This window comes from Cebidichthys violaceus, unplaced genomic scaffold (assembly GCF_023349555.1).
Source record: "Cebidichthys violaceus isolate CVI_PGR_0920_01 unplaced genomic scaffold, fCebVio1.0.p SCAF_96, whole genome shotgun sequence".
NCBI lineage: Eukaryota > Metazoa > Chordata > Actinopteri > Perciformes > Stichaeidae > Cebidichthys > Cebidichthys violaceus.
This window is the reverse complement of record NW_027176982.1, coordinates 290,082-314,656: the sequence shown is the minus strand read 5'-3', so window position 1 is coordinate 314,656 and position 24,575 is coordinate 290,082. Positions and strand designations below refer to the sequence as shown.

Below are 24,575 nucleotides of genomic sequence, written 5' to 3'. Positions count from 1 at the left end.
CACTAGATGTCATCCAGACATAACGTCTGAGCCGGTCTGTGTGCAAAGACTCCCTTCTGATAAAGAAACAACAGGAATATCTGCAGCAGAGTGTTCTGTGAGACGCAAACGGAGGCATCGAACGCCTCCTTTTGACCCGTCTCATCAAAGCTAAAGAGGCTGATTACATCCAATCAGTGGCACACACACACACACACACACACACACCTTTAATTGTTTGTTAAACTGGCACAGCGGGGATGGACAAGCTGCGAGTACAAAACACACATCATTTCAGTGTTTTAGATTTGAAGTGTTGTCGTAGTGAAGTGAGTGACTGACGGTGTCTTGTGCTCTGTGTTCAGATAGGTAGGTACCCAGATGTCTGAGGAGGCTCTGAGGATGACGTCTTGGCCTTGAACCCCCACCAGCATGTCAGGTAAGATGTCTGACCTGATTACCCCCAACACACACACACACACACACACACACACACTCGCAGCCTCGTTCCCCCGAAGGTTTAGTCCAAAATAAGACTCATAGCGTGTTGATATTTAAAGCGATATTCACACAAAAAAAACCTAAATGCGACCTTTGAAAACGACAACGTTTCCCCCCTGAATTGTATTCCTGTCGGGTTAGAAAAGACTATCATGAGACACTAAAACTGATGCATTCAATCTAAATAAAGATTGTTAAAATTAAAAATGTAAGTAGACCCTCTACAGGTCTCAGATCAGGAGACTTTTAGAAGGAAGTGTGACTCTAAAGTCATCGACTTTCCAGTTTTAAATGGCGCACACCACCGATGGTGTACCGAGGGCGTCGGACAAACGCCGTTTGCGTCCTAATTTTGAACGGGTTGAGTGGTGAGCTGTCCCTCGCCGGCGGAAGACCCTGCTTACCGTAAGACGGGGTGAACAGTGTCCTCCGGCGGCGGGGGGGGGGGGGGGGGGGGGGGGGGGGATAAACTCCAACGTGAAAATCAGTATAAATCAAGCGTCTCCTTTTTCCAAAATATAGCATTTAAAGCCCAAATGAATGTCTCAGAGTCATAAGAACACGATGTTTTTACTGAACAGTGCTTTATTCTTTAACTGCCTAACGACTGGAGAGTTAAAATGTGTCGGTTTGAACGTATGAAGCCACTTTACCGCCTTTTTCTCAACCCCCTTTAAGCGTTTATTACCATTCGGGCGAGACGCACCTGTTGCTGTCCTCAGGCGGGACGGTCCCGTGCGCTCAGTTACCTAACGTATTCAGCGCACACGGAGGGTTGTGAACCCGTGACGTACGGATTTAGCCGGTGACCCCGCTGATCCGTCACATATGCCGTAGCGAACAGACGCGAGCTTAGACACCCCCGCCGCCACGCCACACCGACGAGACGCCGTGACAGAGTGATGTTTCTGATGATTATCTGATGTTTAATCCTTTTTTTTTTTTTTTTTTTTGATTTGATGTGAAAAAGAAAGGGGGAGTGTCAGTCTGCCTCTCTCTCTCTCTCACCTGTTTCACTGAGCAAGTAGCTTCTTTTTTCTTTTTTTTTTTAAAAGTGCCTCTCCCATCTATTTAGAGCCAGCAGGAAATTGCTCCCCCGGCTGGAAAGATGAGGCCATTCAAAATGGTAATATTCATCCTCCCTCTCAGCACTGCTTCTGCTACTCTCTCGAAACACTGTGCTCGAGCTCCTCACTAACTAACTGAGAAGACCATCTTTAACCTCTGCTGTGATTTTGCTCATTTCTAGGTTCAATGCTTCTATTTTTTTTTTACGTGCTTCAATGTTCAAAAACTTGACTTGTTCTCTGTACTTGTCTGTCTGAATATAACATGTTTACTTCCTGTCAGCTGATGTCCTTCACACACCCTGCACCAATGAACATGCTTTTGACAATTTATAACCGTACATTTACATTTAAAGCTGTGAAACGGTCCGACTCTATTGAATAGAATAAGAAGTCCTCACGGCTCGTTTTAAAGGATTTCTCCGTGGATTGGATTTCCATATTGGACCTTTTTAAGCTAAAACTCAAAAACTCAAGAGGTATCTTTCTGGGCTAAAACATAGATAAACCTGTTGGGGAAAAAAAAAAGCATCCCAGAATAGCCTGAAGTCACTTCACTTTTACTAACTCTTCCGCTTTGCCACATGATCACTAATGGGAGTGTACGCATGCAGCGGAAGCCGTCCTTCCTTCCTCATTCTGAACCTGCTCTGCACTGATTGCCGGTGCGTTCAAGGACACTTCGGTCAGTGTTTGTCACAGCATCATCTGACCTGTTCATGGAGGTCTGGGCTGCTGTGAATGGACTTATATATATATATATTTATTTATTTCTGTGACGAGGAAGTTGTACAAAATTACATTTTCTTGATGACTTTGAGGTAATTACATTGTTAATCAATGTCGACCGTACAGAGAGACGCTGGGTCTTTTACTACAGTGCTTTTTGTCTCTACACCTGTTGGTGTAATCTCTACTGAATGCTTATTGCTTATTGTTGCTATGCTACGTGAAAAAGGCGTCAATGTGGCCGATATCTCTCGAATACTGAGGTTTTTGATAGAAGCAGCCGGATGCGTTAGATGCGTCAGGATGCAGAACGTCGGGGGTGCAAACTATCAAATCGCCGCATGGTCGGTTTGGTACGTTAATAAAGTTGTAGCTGTAAATAACACGTGATCGGTGTGTCCACAGATGACCTCCAGGGGGATTAGAAGCTACGGTTTGAAATGTAGCTGCTTCAGTTAACGTGGCTGGGCTTAACGTACCTTAAAAACAGAAATCCTCTTTAAAGAATTAAAGACCTAATAGTATAGTGTTGATTGTGCCTTGGTGGGAATAGACTGTACTGTATTAATGCATGTTTTCTGGCTGCTTTGCCGCCGATCAGCGTCTACAGAGCAGCTGGCGTTTGTCTCTAGATGACATCATCTCCACAGTCGGTCTTCTCAGCTGTTTCCAGCTAAATTCCCAAATTCAAAACGGAGCTGCGTAATCCGACGCGTCTATTCGGTGCTGTCCTTTTGTCCTGGATTTAGAGTCGACTCATTAGTATTCATATACGGCGCTTTAGCGTTTCTACATCATCATAAAAAGACCTTTTTTAACAAACAGAACTAGAGTGCTTTTTTCGTCCGGCTTTGTTGTGGTGTTTAATAAGTTGAAATTGAATTCTGTTCGTGTCTCGGGAGAGATCTTGTTCAATGATGTTTGCCTCCAGAGCTCTCTGCTGTGATGATTCACTCATTACTTCTGTATCTCAGCGGTGGCGTGTCTGCGGACTTCTTAATGAGGTCGCCGTGGGGGGACAAAAGCGGCGCTGATGAATTGCTCACGACAACGAGCCGCAGAACAACGAGTCCGCCGTTGTTTTTGTTTACACGCCAGAAACCTTTCAGAACAGAAATGACGGGACATATTATGGGTTATTTTATTTTATTCTGTACTGCAGACCTAATACTCCAATATACACTAGAGTGGAAAAACTTTTTTTTGAAAACTTTTTGGTGTTTTTTCTAAAAATGGACTCAAATGATGTCATTGTGTCACGGTGAAGTGTACATAGTTACAATCCCAATTTGCACAAAATAGGAAATCCTAAAATATATGATAAATATACATTAATGTATACCAGAAACATTCAAACTAGAAACTATTACAATTAATTGAAAATGTGTCCCTGAAGTATACATGTAACACAAAGGTAGACAATTAGATAAGGTAAAAAAAATGTCCCAAGTAAAATATGTATTAATAAGTCAAGATAAGTTCTGAAATTACATGTAAGATATATGATACACCTCCAAAGAGACGAACCAGGAGGCTATCGTAAGTAATACCCAAATTTTAGAATTGAGTAGATAAGGAGGCAATCATGTACTTAATTGAAAAACTATATTCATAAGTTTAGAGCCATCATAGGGGGAAAACTACAGGCCAGGCTAAAAGAGCAGGCATTAAACCTGACGCTGCCGATACCTGAAAGATTAGACGTACGAGGTTATAAAGTGACATAAACGGTATCAATTGTTTCATTTGTAGGCACAATTGTTTTAACACACGTTCTGTTGTCACATTCAAAGTAACCCTCCGATCACCCATACATCTATCGATTGTTCTTTTCTCCAAACAAAATGTGACAACTTTTTACTTTACAGCCGGTGTCACCATTCTTTTATATCCTCACGTTGTGCGTCAGTGCAGGGTGTCATTGAGGTTAATTAAGGCAAACTGGTTAGGGACTGGCAACTGAAACAAAGAGACTCACAACTCCCTGAAGTGGCACTGAACCATGTGAATCCAATCCAATATGGATGTAATTCGTTGGGATACTGGGCTGCCTTTCTTTGTGCTGACCTGCACTTGAACCTACGTACCTGACGTTGAACCCCCCCCCCCCCTCCCCCCCGATCGGTCTGCTAGGGTCCTGTCAACACAGTGATTTATAGTAGTGAGTGAGATTGGATTATTTTTGCAAGCATTCGCTGGATGTGTACAGTTCTACCAACATAAAGGGGCAAATACGTTTGGACTTTTTGTAAGATAACTACAAAAATGAATATAGTTCAAAAAGGAGAGCAGGTCTCTAAAATAGACTCTTGCACTTCATTCCAAAGTGCGGGATAATCCTCTCGAACTTTAACCTTCGGCGATGGGAGCCTTCTGTTTGTTCCCCTGAGCTTACCCCAAACTTTAAGGGGAAAGGTTCAACAACTAATGTGCCCTTTTCAGGTAACACAGAGTAGCCGGGGACATCTGGCAAAGCACATCATGTCAATTGAGGGCCTGGGGTAAAAAGAGATTCCCCACATCCAATAATTATACAGCACCTGCTTTGAACTCCCCGGCCTAAAGTAATCAATCGGGGAGGGCATATATCTGCAGCAAAATCCGGCCGCAGGGTCATTGTGGTGAGGTGCCATCCGGACGGAAACTATGTCCCGCTTATCGGGACAAGAAAAAGATTGTAAAGTAGAAGTCTGTTAAGTTATCTAAAAAAAACACGGGCCTTGTTGTTTTACCTCGACCGTTTGTCAGGAATACCTGGAGCCAGCTGCTGGAGACGAGCCGTCAGTATTTATACTTACTCAGCAGAACTTTACACAGGAAGTGTGAAATATTCTTGTGGATTCCAACAAATGTTTATGACAGCAAGGTTAAAGAGAAAAAGATACAACTAATACAAAAAACAAAAAGGCAATCGGGGTAAGTAGAGAAATATTTTAATTGTTTAAAATGTATCGTAGATTGTGCTATTTTGAAAAGACTCAAATGTATTTGTTCGTTTTTCCATCTGCTAAAAGTGATGCATTTGTGGCTATTCTGAAAATACAGAATGTGAATGGATATGAAAAAATACAAAGTAATCTTAAATCAGCTATTATTTATTTTTTTAAAGAGCTTACAATCACACAATGTATTTAATGTGCAGATGTATGTAACGGTAGCTGTAAAGTAAAGATTAAAGCGTAATAATCAATCATTTCGATAATTGCGATAATTAAATTACTGAATTTCTTTATTCATAAATGTCTTGTTCGATACCTTAATTCACAAATATATCATTGTTTTTTTAATATAGGTATATTGCATATATTATATTTTCTTTATATATATATATATATATATATATATGTATTCAGTTATATAACTGAATTAAAGCAATTAAAAATAAGTTCTACATTCATTTAAGTTAAACTATGATAGAAAAATAAAACATTGAGGCGTTATAAAGCATGAAATCTAACGGGCGTAGACTTTAATACTGTCCGCTCAGACAACAGATTGTTAAAGTATTGACAGGCGTAACGCTCTGTCTGATGGACGCTTAACAGTGTGTTGAGAGTCGAAACTCCAAACAAGATTAGTCCATGGTAAGGACATCACCTCATCAAAAAGTTAAACTGGTATCAAGCCCTCTTTGCGAGAAGATTTGCCTCATAGGGCCTGTCTCTTAGCAGCTGCTGCATGTTGCTCACATGAACTTGTCACAAAGTCCCACTTATTTCATGAATAGGGTCAGTAATCCCATGATAAGCCCTTTTATTCAGACAGGTTTTATAAAGTGTGCGTTGATTCATTCATTTGTGCCTGGTTATTCCACTCTATACAATTATGTTCAAAGATTCCTTGATTTTGACTGTTTTGTTGTTTATTTGTGGTGTTTAATTTTTCAATTACTAGTACTCGTGGACAAAGTGTTTCCGTGTTGTATCGTAAATCCCATAATAGAGTAATTATTAAAACAAGTTTTAAAAGAAGTGACACACTGCCAGTTCCTGTTTGTTTTTTTTTTAACACCATATGTTGTAGCATTTTTTAGGTAAATCTTAAGCAACGTCCCCAAAAAATATAAAATAAGTCAGAATTCAGTTAATTTTAGACATTTGTTCTTATTTAAGTTGAAATGAGCTTAGTCTCTTATATTCTAATTATTGTTTGCACGCTTCTTAGCACATTCTCAAGAGTTTATGACCCCACATTTCACTCCACATATTGTAACGTATAAAGGCTTAACTGACATTAACATTACACATAATAGTCTTTAATTGGGCACTAGTTTGAGCGCTTAGAACAGATGCAAATGAACAACAATATCAGGCTTTAGGTCTTTTGTGGAAATGTATTTCTCATTTTCCATGCACTGCCCACTTTTAGATCACGAAATTTAAAATGTAGTTGTAGTGAAAACAGTATTTCCACATATAATTTTAATACAGCTTCTGTTTTCTTTACAAAAACTTAGTTTATTCCTCGTGGAAATATCGACTTTCTATATCTGCAGTGTATAACTCGGGATATTTGTTGTAAATGTATTGTAATTACCCACATGTAGTAAAAGACATAGATATAAGACATTTAAAAGTTCGGAAGTTGTTAGGACATTTTCAATAGCGTTAGTAGGACCCGATCACTTACGAGCTTTTATATTTAATTGTAGATATTTTAAATCATATTGTGAGTTGTTCATACACTATAGCATACTGATGAGTATGCACACATCCAACATTAAACAATACACAGGTAATATGGACTTAGATTAATCAAATTGAATGTTCTTTATGAAGTATTTTACATTACCACAAATTTTATAGAGCTGAAATTTTAGTTTCTGATGGGTTTTAAATAGTTGGTCAAAATGCTTAATTTTGTGAAATTAAAATTAAAAGACATTTAAAACATTTTCTGCAGACACAATAGTAGAACTAATATCAGTAACTTGAGATTGAACTAAAGATGGGTCAGGTTTGAATTGAACTGTTAGTGTTACGCATGAAGAGGCTGTTCTTAAATGTGATTGTCACTGTTAGGAAAAAAGTCTGGCAGCAAAGTTTCCAGAGGGATACCGTCAAATTACAGTAAATAAAAGTTACTTTTAATAAACTGTAAAAATGTAGCACAGGTTTTACAGTCAAAATGAATTAAATTACATTGTTACATTGTTATAAATGTTTCTCAAACTGTGGGAAAACAGACGTACTATTTTAAAATACATTTAAAACAACTACCTTTGAGGTTAATCTCTGTAAATTTAGGGCATTTATTATGAAACAGACTTAATATAATAGTAATTGCTTATTTAAATATTGTTTTGTTTATCATGTACAATAACTATGAAATAATGTATAAGAAATGCAATATCTATCCACATATTCACTGCTATAATATAGTTTTTCAAGAAAGTCTATGTAATGGGGAACAGTGATTAAGAGCTGTAAATATAGAAAAAATTAATATATATATATATATATATGTATGTATATATATATGTATATATGTATGTATATATGTGTATATATGTATATGTGTATGTATGTATATGTGTATATATGTATATATGTGTGTGTATGTATATATATATATATATATATATATATATATATATATATATATATATATATATATATATATATATATATATATATATATATATATATATATATATGTATATATATGTATGTGTGTGTATTGATTGAAATGCTGTCTTGGGCTAAAAGTTATAAGGGGGTCTTAAACATCCCCAATTTGAATACTTCATGCATAGTGATATAACTAAGTTGTATAATACTATATGTGTATATATATATATATATATATATATATGTGTGTGTGTGTATATATATATATATATATATATATATATATATGTGTGTGTGTGTGTGTGTGTGTGTGTGTGTGTGTGTGTGTGTATATATATATATATATATATCAGAAATAAATGAATCGGAGAGCAACATTTTAAAATACGATCAAAAGTCCACAAGACCGTTTCTTATACAGATGTCTTCATAATCCTGCACACCAATGATATTGATTGTGTCTTTTCTAAAACACGCGATGGCGAGCGTGCAGACTGGCTGCGATTCAGAGAGTTCAGATAAGTACAAGCAGCAGGGATTCCAAAGCCCGAAGTGCACGCATCTTTACTCAGACGTCGCCATGTGTTCAAGTCCTACTTTTGGGCCCGCCTCAATGATCCGTTATCCAGCAAGATGTTCCGTGTTGTGGTTTCGGTCGTCTTAAGAAGATCTCGGGATGCCCGCGTGATCAAATCTTACCCAAAATGTGTCTGAAAGAATCTTTTACAGAAGAACGTGATGTATTGTTTTGTGAATTGCGAAAGTGCGAAAACTTTACCTCAAATACATGAAACGGTACTTTTACATTCAGACTTAACAGATTGAACGCATCACAATGTGACTGAACGAATCCTTTAGCGGCGCTGCTATCGTTAACTAGCTCTCCTGTCAATGTAAACACGGATTAGTTGTTTACAATGTGACATTATCAGAGATCAGCGACTAGAAAAGCAAAGATACCGATGTCCTGATCGCATATTTCACTGAATATTGGCATGATCATCAATAAAACTTTATTTCACCCTGTGATGGTTAACGATAAACTGTGTAATTAATCTGCGGTCAGTGGTCCGCAGATTAGTATAGTGTATATATAGATATATATGGTATTATTTGTAATTTTATTTTTAGGGAAAGAATTACGTCTAAGTACTGTATATCATTATTCTTTGTTCCACTATAATCCGTTTGTAGCTGTCTCCGTGCTTCTGTAAATAGAGAACTAAATTATGCGATACTCACATTTGCAACTTAAACATCCAATTTCTGAGCTTTCGTGAATTTTGGGATTCTTAATTGTCACCAATAAGACTCTATTTATTTCTTTATTTGTAACTTTGAATAGACACTGAATGGTCCAGTCCAGTTGGTTGGTAATTCAAAGGTGACTATGATGGACTACCTGTCAACCAGTAGTCTCTTAGTCTAACATAGGGCTTTGTGTAATGTTTTTATTATATATACGCATTTATACTGTAATTTCCATATATTCTTACGGTAATGAAAAATTAGCTTTTATGATAATCAGTAGAATATATGTTTAAAATGTCAGAGAAAGTACTTTAAATCATGAAAAGTGAAAGGATCCATATGAATAAATACGGTAATAATCACAATAAACATGCTAAATAAATTAGTTTGGTCCAATACTAACTGGTTTCTGAAAAATTATGCGAAAGCTGAAGTTAACACAAAAATCATTTTTTGATTCTGTAGTTTTTTTTGTATGTGTTTGTTTTAGTAACAACATTTCTCAGAACCCTTTTATAAAACAACCTGTTATGAGTATTAGGAAACATTGTTACATTATTGAAGAAGGCATTATGGATCCCAGCAGATTCACATGCTCGCCATAAGGCTTGTCCTGTTTTTATTGGACAGGAAGCCTGAGCACAGCCAGTCAATATGGCTGAGTGTAGCCGGTGTCTCGGATAATAGGTGTATTATCTGAAATCGATCACACAATGTGTCACTCAGTGTGCCGCTCGCGTGTCTTACATTTTGGGAAAACAATATTGATTTTTTTTTTTTTTTTCAAATTACAGCCATTATTTTTTTTTTCTGAAGTCTTGCTGATTTTTCTATTTTTATTTTTTTAAGAAAATAAATTAATTTTGTAAGATTTCAGTATAAAAACTACAACATCTGACACCTCAATACCTCAATTTATGTCATGAATATAAGACTTAATCATATTTGTTGGCATTGTTTTTTTTAATCTTATTAAAAATGATTAATTATAGCACATGCATTTGGATTTTATTATATGCATCTTCCGAACATTATCAGAAAAAAAAATTATAGTTTATTCCCTGATTTTGATTTGCCCGTAAATCTAAATAAAGTTTTTATTTGTTATTTTAATTTATGTTATTGAATGTTATTTATTCCCAGTGATTCATGCATCACAGTACTGTAACGAGTCTGACGATGGGGGCTAAAGGAATGTTAGTGTCAACGGTTAAAACTCAGGGTGTGTGAACATAAAACTTCTTTAAATCTTGGTTGAAGTAATTATATGTCACTGACCTACAAAACACCCACAGGATAAGTGAGGGTTTAAAAGTCAAAGGTTAATGGTTAAATGGTTGTGCGAGGTGTTATATTAAAGAGAACTATATCATACAGATATGAGGACCCTCTTAAAAAAGGCTTTTAATATAAAGTTGAACTTTTTTTTTTTATATATATATATATATATATATAGTTGTTTTCCAGGCGTGTTATTAGATGTAGGTGTAACTCGCGAGGTCTTAATCTGTGACATCGCCGCTGTCTGTGACACATTGAGGATTTGTGGAGTGTAAGATTAGAGCTCTACGTCGTCATAAATCTCTGCTTCCCAATTCGGCCGTGTGGTGGCGGGTGGGGCGGCGGGTGGGGCAGTTGCGAGGTGTAGTCTGTGGATTTGGTGTCTACATAACATCAACCTCCATGAACTTTTTTTTTCCCCCATCCAGACCAGGAAACTTGTAGTTGTCACATTGGGCTTGATGCTCTTTTTTTTTTTTTTGGAACCAAATTTTTTACATTTTTGTTAATAACCTGCTAAGATTGTTTTTTTTTGGAGGACGAAGAGTTCCCCCGTAACTTTTTATGGTGCTCTGCTGTGGCTCTCTACGATGAATTACTGCATACCGGACATGTATGAGATGCCTCACTCGGGGATGGGAGGCTACACGGTGCAAGGCGGTGGGGAACACTGCATGTACTCGGGCGAGGGACCCGGGTACGGACACTGTGAACCCCAGCCTCTGCACCATCCGCCTTGCGTCGACCACCAGGCTTGGCCGCCCAGCCAGCACTACTCTTGCTCGTATGCCGGCGGCTCTCCCGTTTTTAAGAGCGAGTTTTGCGGCATGGAGATCCCTCTTAGTCATTTCCACCATCAGCCTGAATACTTCCCTGAGATCAAATCTGACTTCTCACACCTGCAGTGGATGCAGGAGGTGCACAAGAAAGGTACGGCGTCCGGAGTGGGACATTTTCTCGGTGAAAGTGTGTTTTTGGTGCACGATTTAAATCGACTGACGAAATAGTTTTGTGGTTGTTTCTCTGGATTGTGTGTAAATAAGTATTTTTTGGGGATATAAAGAATATTTTTGGTAATTAGTGTCCTCCTCGATCAATGAATAAATGATGTCTGGGGTGTTTTTTTCTGAATTAAGTCTGACAAAGCACAAATCCAAGACTTAAGGCGTCATGCGGCGGCAAGTCTTTGAGCGGGACTCGGTGCATCTGATGGGGGTCTGACGGGGGGATTCCTTATTGATTGATGGCGAGGCGAACAGAAGGCCGATGCGAGATTCTTAGCAAACCCCAAAAAAAAAGGATATTGATCAATTTATCTCCGGTCATTGAGTCTGCCAGAGGTCAAAGCATTGATCTCATTAAGCCGAAAGCCGAATCTTAAAACTGGACGAGGCGTTAACTCGGTTAGTTAACGGTGCTATCTAAGGAAGTCTACGCGGGGTCATGTGGGACTTTTTGAAACCACATTATTACGCACCTGCATGTTACAAATGGAAACAAAGGAACAGTTGATATACTGTGTATATGCAGCTTTTTAGCCTTTTATTTGAACCACATTTATTTGTGCAATTTCAGTTTCACTAGGAAAGGAAAAGAAGAAAGAAAGAAGCAAAACAAGTTTAAAAAAAATCTCTTTTTTTTGTTTTTCCTCCCCCAATAAAATCTGATATTAACCATTTGTTCTTCTCTCCAGGGTACATTCCAAGTTACCTAGACAAGGATGAGCTATGTGTAGTGTGCGGGGACAAAGCCACGGGCTATCACTATCGCTGCATTACCTGTGAAGGTTGCAAGGTGAGCGAGTCTCGATTGTTTTTTTGCAGCAGATTGGGAGGATTTTTTTTTTGTCTTTTTCAAGGCGTCTCTGAGCAATGCGCCTGTCTGCTCTAAAAAGGGTTTCTTCAGGCGGACGATCCAGAAGAACCTCAACCCGACCTACGCTTGTAAGTACGAGGGGAAGTGCGTCATCGACAAAGTGACCAGAAACCAGTGCCAGGAATGCCGCTTCAAGAAGTGCATCGCCGTGGGAATGGCCACCGACTGTGAGTCTGCGTCTTGTCCTGCTCGTTTGTTTCTGTTGGCTATTGTGTAAAACAGTGGAGAGGAGCATCGTGCTCTTTAAGAACGTTTAGAAAACCATTGGAACCCTTTCTAGCGTTTGTTAGTTAATCTCTCCCCGTTACTACGTCACAAATACATCATTCCGTGTTTGTTTTTTCCCCCCTTCTCCTCCTCCCTGATTCCCGTCCACTCTTAATTGTCTCCCCCCCCCGCCGACCCCCAGTGGTGTTGGACGACAGCAAGAGGCTAGCCAAGCGGAAGCTAATCGAGGAGAACCGGGAGCGTCGTCGGAAGGAGGAACTGCAGAAGACGGTGTTGGACCGACAGGAGCCCACCCAGGAGGAGTGGGACCTCATCCGTATGGTGACTGAGGCCCATATGGCCACGAACGCGCAGGGCAACCACTGGAAGCAGAAGCGGAAATTTCTGGTGAGACACCCTCCTCCTCCTCCTCCTCCTCCTCCTCCTTCCCTTCTCACCACAGCCTTCATTGTATTGATTACCCCTGCCTTATCCGAACCACCCCTCTCCCCTGGCCTCACCCCCTCCCACCCTTCACAGACCCCCTTCCACACCATGCCCCTGTCTCCTCCACTTCCACTACAGCCACTGTTCCCTGTGTTAATATGTCCGTGTGTTTTTTTGTATTTCCTTGTAGAGTGGGGAGAATTAGCTGGACGATGGAGGAAAAGTGTGTTCCTCAACGCAGCAGCGCTAATTTATAATGGAACATCTTATTCTTGTCTCTTTTTTAAAGCAATGATCTTTAATCGCAAATACTAATAACTTGCTTTTTTTTGTCCTGTTTCATTTTTCTCTCTTTCTGTTTGTAGCTTTCGATTTTCAGACCTCACCCCTTTTTTATGACTAATTTTCTTTTCCTTTCTGTAAAGTCTTACTGCTCTCCAGATTGACAGTCCATCTCAACTGTTGACTTTATTTGGGTTTCTACGGCACGATCAGAAAGAGCACTCACTCGCGTAACATTGAAATCGGAATGTTTTCGGCGTCGTTGCAGTTTTTATTTTACGAGGAATTTGCGAAATATTACGGCATTTTGAGAGTAGTAGGGAAATAACATTTTTGTAACTTTACGGATAAGTCGCTTTATATGCGTCACTTAACGTGACTATAGAGGAGTCACTTAACGCGAATGTAGCGGAGTCACTTAACGCGAATGTAGCGGAGTCACTTAACGCGAATGTAGCGGAGTCACTTAACGTGAATATAGAGGAGTCACTTAACGCGAATATAGCGGAGTCACTTAACGCGAATATAGCGGAGTCACTTAACGCGAATATAGCGGAGTCACTTAGCGCGAATATAGCGGAGTCACTTAACGTGAATATAGCGGAGTCACTTAGCGCGAATGTAGCGGAGTCACTTAGCGCGAATTTAGCGGAGTCACTTAACGCGAATATAGCGGAGTCACTTAGCGCGAATATAGCGGAGTCACTTAACGCGAATGTAGCGGAGTCACTTAGCGCGAATATAGCGGAGTCACTTAACGCGAATATAGCGGAGTCACTTAGCGCGAATATAGCGGAGTCACTTAACGCGAATATAGCGGAGTCACTTAACGCGAATATAGCGGAGTCACTTAGCGCGAATATAGCGGAGTCACTTAACGCGAATATAGCGGAGTCACTTAGCGCGAATGTAGCGGAGTCACTTAACGCGAATGTAGCGGAGTCACTTAACGCGAATTTTCGACACCTTTCGAAAAACATAAAAAAAAAAATATTTGGATCTGTTTTTTTAAAAGTTCGGTTGATTGAAGTCACACGTGAGTCGTCCATTATTAACAATGGATTTCTGTGCAGTCGAGTGTTTCTGAGGACCCGTTTGAAGTCGCGGTCCTGAGCCTGAATCTTGCCGTAGAAACCCATCTTGGATTTCTGTCCTCGCACTGTTTTTTCTACCTGCACTCTTTCATCTGTCCTCAGTTTTTAACGTGTTTTCTTTTTAGTTGGCTTCACACGGGTTCTTCATTGAAACTTCACAATTCCTGTTGATTATCCAACAGGTCGAGGAAGCTATGCTTCTTAATGAAATAACATGTAATTTATTCTATACTTCTGACCAGAGTGCAGCGGGGGTGAAGGAAACTAAGGTACGGACACAAATATTTATTGAAATTAATGTTTACATGCATAAGACACTGAATTATGTGCGTTGATGCGTCCCCATTCACATCTTTACATCATATTGGCCACTTTGAAGTTCTTCCATTATCGTATTTGGCTTTACGCTCGTCATCGTAGCCTTTAACCGTTTATACGTAACGCTAAGATCAACGCTGTTGTCGGCAATACAAATGTTTCTACGTGCTGTTAAGACGCTGACCGTCTCTCTTTTGTTGTTTTAGCCCGAGGATATTGGTCAAGCGTCCATGGTCAATACGCCTGAAGGAAACAAAGTGGATATAGAAGCCTTCAGTCAGTTTACAAAAATTATCACCCCTGCCATAACCCGAGTGGTGGACTTTGCCAAAAAACTGCCAATGTTTTGTGAGGTAAGTGCAGCAGCAGCTCGTTTGATAAAGTTTCGTGTAGATGCAGGAGGAAGGGTTCCTAGCGCCCCCCTCTGGCGGCGCTGTTGACAGTCACGCTACGGCGGATTTACAGCAAAGCCACCGACGTCCTTGGCCGGTATTAGCTCATCTAAAGATATTTTGGGAAGTCAATAACATGAGATTTGTTTATGTAAAAAAAAAAAAAAAAAGAAGAAATTTGTATATATTTCTTAAAATGTCAAAGTGTCATCAAGCCTCAAAATGATCATTTTATAATAATTGTTTAGCACTTTTTTTAAAGCCGAGCGACAATGTGCTTAAAAAGAAAAAAAAAAACACGTTTAATGTGTTGAATTAATAAACAGTTGTTGTAAGAACTAATAATAGGTTTTCATCATTCATGTATTATTGGAAACTATATTCTTCATACATGTTGAATTATATAATTCAGCTGAGACATTAATTGGCATTAATTAACTGGATGAATTATTAAACACTGTCTCTATTTTACATTTAAGGAATACAACTGATTAGTTGTATTGTGAATAATACGACACAATTTACTGTTAATATGTTATTAATCACGCTATTAGGTGAGCTTATTATTAATGTACTAATAAAACATTTGTGCTCACTTATAGCGTACCTACATAAGGTCTTCATTGAACGGTATTTCCTGACTTTTCGGCTTGTTTTTAAATTGCCGTCACTAGATCATCCATTGTTCTTCTCCTCCTCCACTTATCTCTCTCTCCTTATAATCAGCTGCCTTGTGAAGACCAGATCATCCTGTTAAAAGGCTGCTGCATGGAGATCATGTCGCTGCGAGCCGCCGTTCGCTACGATCCGGAGAGTGAGACCCTCACGCTCAACGGCGAGATGGCAGTCACGCGGGGTCAGCTTAAGAACGGAGGGCTGGGCGTAGTGTCGGATGCCATCTTTGACCTTGGCGTGTCGCTGTCCTCCTTCAACTTGGACGACTCGGAGGTTGCCCTCCTGCAGGCTGTCATCCTGCTTTCATCTGGTAAGCGGCTGATGTCCGGATTATTGTTACACGAACGAGAGATTATCAGTTCGGCCTTATTTCGGCCCTTTGCCATTATGACGGAAAGCAGCGACGCGATAGTTAGTTATGGGGTCGCGCGCGCACAAAAAAGAAAAACAATCACAAACTTCTCCTGCTGTTTCAAAAATCAATGTTATTTCCGTAGTAATGCTTTTATTCCCTCCTGCACAGATTGCGTGAACCGGCTCTTTTGACATTAAATCCATACGGAAACCGCGGTTCAATCAATTAATCGCCGTAATCATTCTGAGGGGCTTTGTCATGCTGGCTTTGGTTTTAGACTCCGCCACCCATTTCTCCGTGTGGACGCTCTGCATCTCATTGAAGATCAATACTGTTGTACCGCTGTGTTGTTGTGCTTGTAGACATGACATGGGGTAAACTGGCCCATCTGTCTTCGCCTCTTGCGCACTTGCTGCAGTAGCCGCTAGGGTTTAATCAATACGATTTACAAGGGTAGACGGCTGAAAGCAATCAATTTGGGTTGAGATTTGATACTTGGAGCTATCGTTGCTGTCTTTCTTTAAGTTGAGTCCTTCCATGTGACGTCAGACATAGGCTCCGGTTTAAGTTTAGGATGTAGATTTACAAAAACAGCCATTGAGCCACCTGAACCAATGCAAACTGCGCCTGTGATGTCAGCATGGTATCACATTTACATAGAGACAGCATGTATGTAAGAACACACACGTTTTCAACATCTAAGAACAAGAACATTTTCATCACGTCGCACATTTTTTGTGGATTTCTATGGGATGCAGCAGCTGTAATGCCCCACGCGCTGAAGACGGTGTGCGTCAAAGTTCACCAGAAGTTGACACAAAAGCATATTGTGGATTCATTTTTTGCCGCCGCGAAAGAATCGGATGATTGCGATCGTTCGTATGAATGAGAAGTTCTGCAAAGAATTGGAGCTTTTCAAGGTAATTCCGGTTTATCAGAATTTGGGTTCTGATCGCTGACCTCCGCACAGATTGTTCTCACGTAACACCCTCCGCTTTTTCAAAAATATTTCCCGAAAGCACACCGAACTAATAACGTCAAACGTCTCTCTTCCGTCACCAGATCGGCCGGGCCTGAGTAGCGTGGAGCGAATAGAACGCTGCCAAGAAGAGTTCTTGCTGGCCTTTGAACATTACATCAACTACCGCAAACACAAAGTGGCGCATTTCTGGCCCAAGCTGCTAATGAAGGTGACGGACCTGCGGATGATCGGCGCCTGCCACGCCAGCCGATTCCTTCACATGAAAGTGGAGTGTCCCACCGAGCTATTCCCTCCTCTCTTCCTGGAGGTCTTCGAGGACTGACCAATGGATTTTAGTATGTGTGTGTGTGTGCATGTGTGTATGCGTGCGTGCGTGCATGTGTGTATGTATGTGCGTGTATACGTCAGCGCCTGGGCACCCTGGTGGTCTCAGGGGTGGAAACCAGTCGGAGGCCCGTCACAATGAACTTTCTATTAGCACTACTGAGTGTCACTTCATTCCATAGTTTAGGAGTAGCTCTCTGGTGTAGTTTTTGGATGGAACCATTCCTTACAGTGCGGGTACATGTGAATAGCATTCTTTTATTTTGGTTTGTTCTGTTGTTGTTATTGTTGTGGATATAACCTCTCACCTCGGATTTTACTATAGTTTTTTTTTTTGTTGTTTTTTTTATGACTGTACAGTTGGCATAATGGTGATTTTTATCAACACTTGCTCATTCATTAGAAACCATGCAAATGTTGTATTTCTTTCCTTTTTTTTTTATGTTGAAATACTCATAATGGCTGCTCACCCGATTCAGAAAAATCACGTAGCCGTTAGAGACCCGTCGGCCTTTCTTTCTCCCGCCTACTCGACTTTATCGGATCCCTACTTGTTGGTATGTTAACCGTCATGTAGTGAGTCATCCACACGGTGAGTGTCTGGACTGTGCCTCGCCATCATACTGTGACCTGACCCGTTAACAGCAACGCTCACTCTTAACGGACTTAACGGCTCACAGGCCTTCTGTAAGTCACGCATCGCATTGCAACGCTAAGCGGCAACGCTAAGCGGCAACGCTAAGCGGCAACGCTAAGCGGCAACGCGGCGTTCCAGAAATGTCGGGGGGGAAAAAAAAATCTGAAATTTGCAAACAGAACGGCGACTCGAGGCCCAGAGCTTCCATAAAGAAACCTGGGTAAGATCTTGCTACAGTACCTTTCCTGAGAGAACATTATTTGGTGTCGCATCTAAGTGGCAGCACACACTTTTAACACTACACACCCTACACAAAAAAACCCACACGTTCAGCAAAGTATGAGCATACTCCTGGCCTTTTCTGTTGGTAGCTAAACAAGGAAGTTTGAATTGTGACGACTAGCGAAGCGTTGCTAAATGTCATAGACTTAAAATGAAATCGCTGTGACGCGTTCGCCGTGTAAAGAGAAGGAAAAAAAAGGCCCAATTTCTTTGATTTGGTTTGGAAATTTATGAAGTTTTTTTTTTTTTTTTTTTTGGACGATCGGTTGGACAAAATAAGCGATTTGATGACATCATCTCGACCCTTAGGCACAAACGATGATTGATTAAACGAAAAAGATTATTAATGGAGGAGAATCGGTGCATTCTTTGATAATTAAAAAGAGCAGTCGCATCCTAAACAAAATGCAATTTTATAAGTTAGTAAATGGTTTTTTTTTGCCTTTTTTATTATTTTTTCAAACGGTCGTGATTCAGACTTCCGACATTGAAAGGAAAACTGCAGCAGTGAGCATTGAAGTGAGCCTGTTCATCGTTTCCAGTGACCGGTCAGGGACTTAACTAAAAGCACACAATGACACACCGATGTCAAGAAAAGACAATCATATATAGTACTCGTTTTTTTTTTTTTTGTGTAACAATGCCGCATTGCTGTGCCAAAAAAAAAAAAATCAAGTAAATGATATTTGAATCCCCCCCCCCACGCTGGTTATGCTAGCTAGTGCATGGCGCTCGCTCAGAGTCCTCCCTCTGACTCTGACTCGTGTTTCAGTCCAGCAGTCGCAGCTTCTACAACACAACCAGTGTGAGGGGTTTTTCTTTTGCTGTGTTTCATCTCGGCCATGTTGCCTCACTAGTCCCGCGATGAATACAACTCCCTTGGAAAAACGGGGCACTGTATGTTAAAAAAACGGTGACGTCATGGTGCTATGGTGAGTCGGAGGGGGAGGGGGGAATGCTGATTGAACCGTATTGTTCTTTACATGCAGGAATGACCCGTTCAGATACTGCACACTAATACACAAGCGTTGCGCAGATACGGTGCTGCACATGTATGCATGCATGCATGCATGTATGTGTGCAACACATGGTTTCAGACACCGCCACTGTGACCAACCGGTGGGACCTGGAGGCCGAAGTAAACATTCGGCCGACCCAAAAAAGCAACAGTATGATTCTTCATCAGCAAGGTACACTGAGAAAAGCGGTGAGATTGTGAAAACGTAGCGCTCTTTCCTTTCTTTTGTTTTAGCCGGTATGTTCTTTTTTGTTGTTGTTGTTGTTGTTGTTCTGAAAGCCTCTCTACGGTATTGTCATGTGACAAACATTCGCTCTGTATATCTCGCTTTATCAAGCTTCACACTACTCCTCAAAGCAGCTTGTGGTTTTTTTTTGTTTTTTTTTGTTCTTTTTGTTCCCCCTCCCTCTCTTTTCTGTGAAGTGATGCCTTTTTTTTTTATCAAAGCAATATAGACTTGCTACAGTGTTTGAATGACCCCGGACCTCACACACACACACACACACACACACACACACACACCTCAAAACTGTACAGTCTCAAAAATAAATGCACAGACAATCAGAGGGAGAGAAATGATGGGGGGTGGGGTGGGGGGGAGTATAGGCGCCCATGGCTCAGGCGTGGCCCGGTTAGTTATGTCCGGGGCCCGTGTTGAGCCGGAGCCATTTTGGAAAAGTGACATTGGCCACGTTTACATGCACCCCCCCCCCCTGTTGTCCGTAGTCCTCGTAGGTCACCTGCGTGTCGGGTGGTTGGCAGGAGCCTGTTGATGCCCTGTGACTGAGCCCGCCTGGTGCCATTCAGAAACCAATTAACCAATTAACAGAGTAGTCCTGGTAGAAGAAGAAAAAAGATGTCCCCGTTAGTCACTCGATTCGGTTTCTACTCGATGGATGACGGTTCGCACAAGCAGGGACAAGATGAACAAGATGTGAACTGAATCTGGTCAGTTAGCACAACCGGGGCTGGTTGCACAAACATGTAAATATTAGACTGGTGTGTAGAGGTAGGTCAGTCTTCAAAATGGCCCTTTTTTTGTTTCAACCGAATGCTCCCAGGAACTGAATGAGGACCTAAATTTGCGTTTGCATCTGAAGAACTGTCAGATCTAAAAAAAACAAACAAACATAAAGTGACAACTATGTTCGAGACGCCGTCGTCTTGTCTTTTATAATATTCTGTGACGTGACTGTCATCGTTAACTTGCTCTCTCTTACCTCTTTTTTAAAAAAAAAAAAAAAAAAAAAGAAAGATGTTTAGACTTTAAGACTATTCTCAGGAATTCGGCTGCATGACTTTAAACGAGAACAACATTTAAAGAAAGTCCCATTCTAAGCGCTATGCTATGCTATGCTATGCTATGCTATGCTAGCAACAGCTATCGCTTGCTTGCTTTCAATGGGATTAAAAGCGGTGTATGTTGCCGTGGTGGTTTTTGGAGGCTTGTGTTTGACCGGCGGCATCCGTACTAACTCCTCTCCGATAGCTAGTGGACCCTTCGATGCACACTACCTCAGGAGAAGGAAACTAACTAACTGGAACTATGGTTCCTACAGTTGTAATGCAAGTTTCTGGAAATATGTCTGGGTTCCTGCAAAAAAAGGTAAAAGGGCCACAATGAAAGTTCAGCAACTTGCACAAAATAAAAAAATGGATTAATTTTAAAGCTGCATTAATTGACTTTTTTTTTTTTTTTTTTTGCCACAAAGGGGCAGAACACCACAGCGAGCTTACGGACGCACAACCTTGACGCAGTTTGTAATTGGATATTTGCACATCCTGCAGAAAGCTCTAGTTTGGTGTCCTCCAAATCCCGATTTGAAATATCAAACTCTTTATCTCGTAGGAGTTCTGCTTTATTCACCAGCTCGTTACTAACTTTGTGTGTTTGACGTTGAGCGCTTAAAACTACTACTGTACACGCTCTGTAGAGTAACGGAGACGGTAATCATTAGTCAAGTTTTAAGCCCAATGAGTTTACGATGGACTGAACGATGAGAAACTATCGACACGGGGCCAGTACGGACCAGAGGACTAGTGGGACCAAGAACTCTCCCTTCCGTTTTATGGGCAGTGAGCATGAAATTAAGAAATTTAGATTAAATCGTCAAAGATAACCTACTGAAGACATTGACGTCAGTCTAAAAAATGTGTAAAAGTCTGCCTGTGCAGCCAGCCCCAGGTGTCTCATAGTCAAAGCACGGACTTTCAAGGTTAATGGTTTTGCAGGTGAGTCACAGGTCCGGCTTCAAAATTCTTGATGGAGACGAGAAAGATTCTGTAGAAAATCCGAAATGCAAGTTTTAAAAATATTACAAAATTCCAATTTCCAGTCTGAACAGGGTAATGAGACGGACCTCACAGCAGGGTCCTTCAGTCATGACACTTCATTAATTAACTGTTCGCTCAATCAGGTTGGGTTATTTTTTTTTTTAGCAGTAAGCAACTAAAACTTTACCTCAACATTAACCAAATGTATTCACAGTAACCTCAAAGCATTTATTTTAGTTGGCCACATGGTGGCAGCACTTCATAACTCACGCTCAAAGCACACTAGGACCTTATAAAGATGATAACGGCTAAACGGTAAATCACAATTGAGGCAGAACCATCAAAAATACTAATTAAGTATTACAACCCCAACTTTTGAAACAATCGTTTGTGGGGTTTTTTTTGTAGGTTATGTACAAATTTGAGGTAGTGGCCGTATGAATATGTTTGAATTTTACATGTCACACACATAATTACTTGAATTATCATTATGCACAGAGCTTTGTTAGGTGCATGTAAACGTAGTCGATGCTGCCTGCTGGTTCAGATGATGTTTACCGTGTTTTGAAGAGGTGCCGGCGCACCGTTTTCTCTCCCACGAGTTGTTGCTCTTAAGGTTACTCAGTTACAAAACCAATAACGAGAGTCGCACCATAGAAAAAAAAAGCTATTTTACAGTACAAAGGAAAAAGGATGTATATTTTCAAACTGCAGATTTTTTTTACGGATGTTGTTGGCATAATATGAACACGGTATTGTTTTGCATAGCGTTGAAAAAAAAAATAAAAAAATACAGTATCTTGCTCTCAAACCCATTTTCCACATCTCTGCAGAAGACCTATTAGCAAGACGTTATGAATCATAAACAAACACATTAATTAGTGCAACATTAGTTCTATTTAAAAAAAAAATAAAATACTGTAGCTGGAGTTCACTGTCAGTACAAAGCTGAACACATGTAAGGTCAACGTCTTGGTCAAAGTGTAACCATCCTCAAAAAAAAAACAACACACAAAAAAAAAACAGCAATCCACCGTCAACACAGATTTCTCTCCTTATGTGTTTGAGTGTCTTCTTGTTCAACTCATCTGTTCAACACGTGCTGGAAAAAAACCGTCAAGGAGAGAACGGGAGCGAGAGAGAAGTGAGTGTGTAGGTTGTGGGAGTGAATGTGTGACAGCAAAAAAAAAAAAAAAACAGAAGATGAGAAAAATTATTCTGTCACAAATTTACTGTCTTGCACTCGGCATTTACCGGAAAAACGTTCGTCCGGGTGATCGATTGTCCAGCTCTGGATAAGTGCTTCGTCACGAGCGTGGAGGGTGACGATGCGATTAATGTGAATTAGCTCTTGAGAATAAAGATGGTTTTGAGAGAATTTGGTGTTGTGCTTTTATTGTTGTTGCAATTGAGCGAATGATCTTACCTCCTTCTTTACCTGCTTTTAATCCCAGCGCAGTAGCTGCTTTTTAAATGTTGTAAATGCTGTGCGTGTTTACGTTCATGCGAGCTAACACGTCTCACTTACCTCTGCTGGTGCATTGCACTGACCACAGAAATAGAACGAGTTTAGACCACTAACGGTCACAATTCTGTGCAACGATCAAATAAAAATGGCCGCCTCTCATTCTATTTCTATGGGAATACTATACTTCGATTTTTGACTTCTTAAAATATATTCTATTTTTCATTTAAGTAAATAAATATATATATATTTATGTATATATTTATATATGTATATATTTATATATATATATTTATATATATTCTATTTTTCATTTAAGTAAAAAAAAAAAATATATATATTTATATATATATATTTATATATAAATATATATATTTATATATATATATATATTTATGTATATATTTATGTATATATATTTATATATATATATATATATATATTTATATATATAAATATATATTTATATATGGATTTATATTTATATATTTATATATATATTTATATATATATATACTTACTATACTATACTGACTTTTTTCATGAGATTTTGACGACATTTTTCACGACCCGGCTCAAAAGGCCGTAAAATGAGGGAGACAAGACGAGTGGAAAAAGTAATAAATATACATTTATTTAAGAACAAATAACTAAACTAAACAAACAGACAAATAAGCAGCCGGAGGAGAGGAGAGGAGAGGAGAGGAGAGGAGAGGAGAGGAGAGGAGAGGAGAGGAGCTCAGGTGTCGCCCATCAGTGGCTGATTAACATCCTGAAAGACAAACTGAGGAGAAAAGAAGACACAGACCCCTGGTGGAAGGGAGGGGTCATCACACCACATGCTACACTGTGACGTTCTATTACATGCACTACTATGTATGTGTGTGCATGACACGGACAAAAAAAAGCACCCGTGATTATAAACATTGCACAACCACAGCACTACTAGTGGCCAACATTTTCAGATTTAATACATTTGTTTTCGCATTTTACTATGTATAATTTGCAATTTTTGGAAAGTTTACATTACTTTTATATGGGAGCTCTAAGTTATAATACCTACAGTACATACTGGTCTTCTAACAAACGTTAGTACAAATTAAATGATCTCCATTCCTGCAGATCCTGGAAGTGTGTGAGTGTGTGTGAGAGGACAAGGAGGAACTGTTTACACTCGTGCACTGTTTAAGTGTTCATAGAGAGGCTCAATATTGATCTTGAGTTTAAGGCCAGAATTATAAACTGAGAGTGAGAGAGAGACACAGAGACAGAGACACAGAGACAAAGAGAGACAGAGACACAGAGAGAGAGAGAGAGACACCTTGTTGCCATCTGCTGATGGATAGTGACATTACCACAATCATGTTCAGGTTTTTTTCTCCTCCCTCCTTTAGATTGACATCATTCTGCACATCATCTTCTTTCTCACCATATTCCACCTGAAGTTTCCATGACAACTAGTTATATAGTTATTCAGCCATTTATAGCAGGACTCCCAGCTAAATGTGTTGTGGTTTGTGTCCAACACTTTGAGCGACTGTTGTAATAATTAGTTTTAAATCAAATTTTC

General features: G+C 39.9%; 1 protein-coding gene across 4 annotated transcripts; it reads left to right on the top strand.

Annotated features, from left to right (window-relative positions):
* The first annotated feature begins 324 nt into the window (after positions 1–324).
* On the top strand, positions 325–22,918 carry thrb (thyroid hormone receptor beta). Of its 4 annotated transcripts, none has more exons than XM_068704584.1 (9): positions 325–418; positions 1,556–1,606; positions 12,072–12,172; positions 12,273–12,420; positions 12,663–12,868; positions 14,526–14,552; positions 14,808–14,954; positions 15,720–15,978; positions 17,086–22,918. In XM_068704584.1, the coding sequence occupies exons 1-9, from the start codon at positions 412–414 to the stop codon at positions 17,325–17,327; spliced, it is 1,188 nt and encodes a 395-aa protein (XP_068560685.1). In that variant the 5' UTR covers positions 325–411; the 3' UTR covers positions 17,328–22,918. The 4 variants fall into 4 exon arrangements, with proteins under 4 accessions (XP_068560685.1, XP_068560684.1, XP_068560687.1 ...); XM_068704583.1 differs by having other exon boundaries at positions 14,466–14,552; XM_068704586.1 differs by lacking the exons at positions 325–418; positions 1,556–1,606 and adding an exon at positions 10,720–11,308.
* Positions 22,919–24,575: the final 1,657 nt, after the last annotated feature.

Excerpts from the sequence above, each read along its gene's own strand:
- thrb (XM_068704585.1), top strand. The coding sequence starts at position 10,969 with ATGAATTACTGCATACCGGACATGTATGAGATGCCTCACTCGGGGATG. Across the intron at positions 11,309-12,071 it reads GCAGGAGGTGCACAAGAAAG|GGTACATTCCAAGTTACCTA; the intron begins GTACGGCGTCCG and ends TCTTCTCTCCAG. Across the intron at positions 12,173-12,272 it reads TTACCTGTGAAGGTTGCAAG|GGTTTCTTCAGGCGGACGAT; the intron begins GTGAGCGAGTCT and ends TGCTCTAAAAAG.